This window comes from Aplysia californica, unplaced genomic scaffold (assembly GCF_000002075.1).
Source record: "Aplysia californica isolate F4 #8 unplaced genomic scaffold, AplCal3.0 scaffold00614, whole genome shotgun sequence".
Classification (NCBI taxonomy): Eukaryota; Metazoa; Mollusca; class Gastropoda; order Aplysiida; family Aplysiidae; genus Aplysia; species Aplysia californica.
In genome coordinates, this window is record NW_004797884.1 from 448,962 (window position 1) to 450,937 (window position 1,976).

Genomic DNA, 1,976 nt, shown 5'->3' on the forward strand with positions numbered 1-1,976 from the left:
GTGACAGGGGAGGTGACTGTGACTGACTGTGACAGGGGAGGTGACTGACATGGGAGGTGACTGTGACTGACTGTGACAGGGGAGGTGACTGTGACTGACTGTGACAGGGGAGGTGACTGTGACTGACTGTGACAGGGGAGGTGACTGTGATTGACTGTGACTTGGGGGGTAACCAAAATAGCAGAAGATCCCTACTGGCATTGGTACCGTCTTGTAGAAGTTGGGGATATTGTTGGTGACTCTCACAATACGTTCTCGTTGTAGAAAGTTGCTAGATTGCCCGTTTCCTGCAATAGGCCATGCTCCCGTTTGACCCCTATGTGCCTTCATTGTGGGTTGGTCGGCAATACATTTTTACCTACTGATTGATCAAAATCTGGCTTGCCATGATCGCAAACTTTTTGTGCCAGTTACCTCCTTTCTTTCCTTCACTCATTTCTTTCTGTCTATCTTCGGATTGTTGCCGTTACTGGACAATCTGTGCGTTGATCAAGTAAACAGACTTGTGATTTTAGACGGAAAATTACAATCAGAAAGAAACTTTTTTTGCCAGTTTGTCTAGATGTCGAGAAAGTGTCAGCGTGATGGTTCTATGTAGGGCTACCATCATAGATAGTTCCTCTAAAACAAGGCATACAGCTTCATACTACTGAAATCGAGAATAATTCCAAGTGGTCTTCCCAGATTCTGACTTGCGATTTTCAAACAGGAAAATGGAGGACAAATTGATTAGGGTGTGCTGGGCAACTGTATTGTCAAGGTACATGTTTGTTCATTATTCCCAGGTTTGTCTTCAGTCAATGGTGCTAGGACAAATTAATTGAATACTGGGGGGATAGTAGCAATGGCAAGGGAAACAAGTTTTTAAATATTGCCAGCAATGGAAAGATAGGTGAAGAAATCGAACAAGACAAATCTTCATGAAAAAAATAAGTATGGGTTGTTGGCAATCTCTTCTGACATACTCCCAGATGCCGTTTTCTACCTTCCAGAAGCACAAAATTTCCGTTTCTTCTGGATTGACTGTAGGTTCCTGTTGTGAGCTTGTTTTTTTTCTCCTTTGTCCCAGAATTGCTTTGTACGAGAAGAACGTGTCGCAGGGCGTGTCGCAGGCGTGTATGTTGATCGACAGCGACGATGAGGACGTGACCATCACTGGCTCCACACTCAGCAGCTCAAAGACACAGCTTGTACACAGGTCGGGGAGTGTTTGTGTGTGTGTCTGTCTGTGTGTTTGTATAATGTCAATTTTTGTACATGTGTATGTGTCTGTAGGTTTGTATAATGTCGGCAACTTCTTTTAATCGGAGCCCAGAAAATAAAACTATTTTTAGAAGAGAGAAAAGAAAAACTGTTTTATTTTTTTAACACTGCTCTAGATTGTGTAAGACCTGCGTTGTGTGAGACCTGCGTTGTGTGAGACCTGCGTTATCTTCCACTCCCTGGCCCTGCTCCAGACTGTGAGACCTGCGTTGTGTGAGAGCTGTGTTGTGTAAGACCTGCGTTATATTCCTCTCCTCAGGGCTGCCCCGGCCATGCCCCCCATGGACGAGCTGCGCTCCCAGTTTGCCAACGCGGTGAACAAGTCGATGCCGGGTCTCCTCAACTCCCTGCCGCCCCCACCCGTGGCTGTGAGTGGAGATGTCTCTGTGTGGCTGTTTGAGTGTGCGGCTGGTGGTGCTGCTCTGGTGTGCTCTCCTCCTTCTGTCCTATCAAACATCTATCCTCCTTATCCCTCCTCCTTCTGTCCTATCAAACATCTACCGTCCTTATCTCTCCTCCTTCTGTCCTATCAAACATCTATCGTCTTTATCTCTCCTCCTTCTTTCCTATCAAACATCGATCGTCTTTATCTCTCCTCCTTCTGTCCTATCAAACATCTATCGTCCTTATCTCTCCTCCTTCTGTCCTATCAAACATCTATCGTCCTTATCTCTCCTCCTTCTGTCCTATCAAACATCTATCGTCCTTATCTC

General features: G+C 45.6%; 1 protein-coding gene across 1 annotated transcript in view; it reads left to right on the forward strand.

Annotated features, from left to right (window-relative positions):
- Positions 1 to 1,976, forward strand: part of LOC101858967 (histone-lysine N-methyltransferase SETDB1) — a gene marked incomplete at its 3' end in the record, with an annotated part of 41,040 nt that overhangs the window by 8,983 nt on the left and 30,081 nt on the right. The window contains 2 exon segments of the mRNA XM_005107595.3: positions 1,070 to 1,198; positions 1,523 to 1,631. Coding sequence (XP_005107652.2) covers positions 1,070 to 1,198; positions 1,523 to 1,631 — 238 coding nt within the window.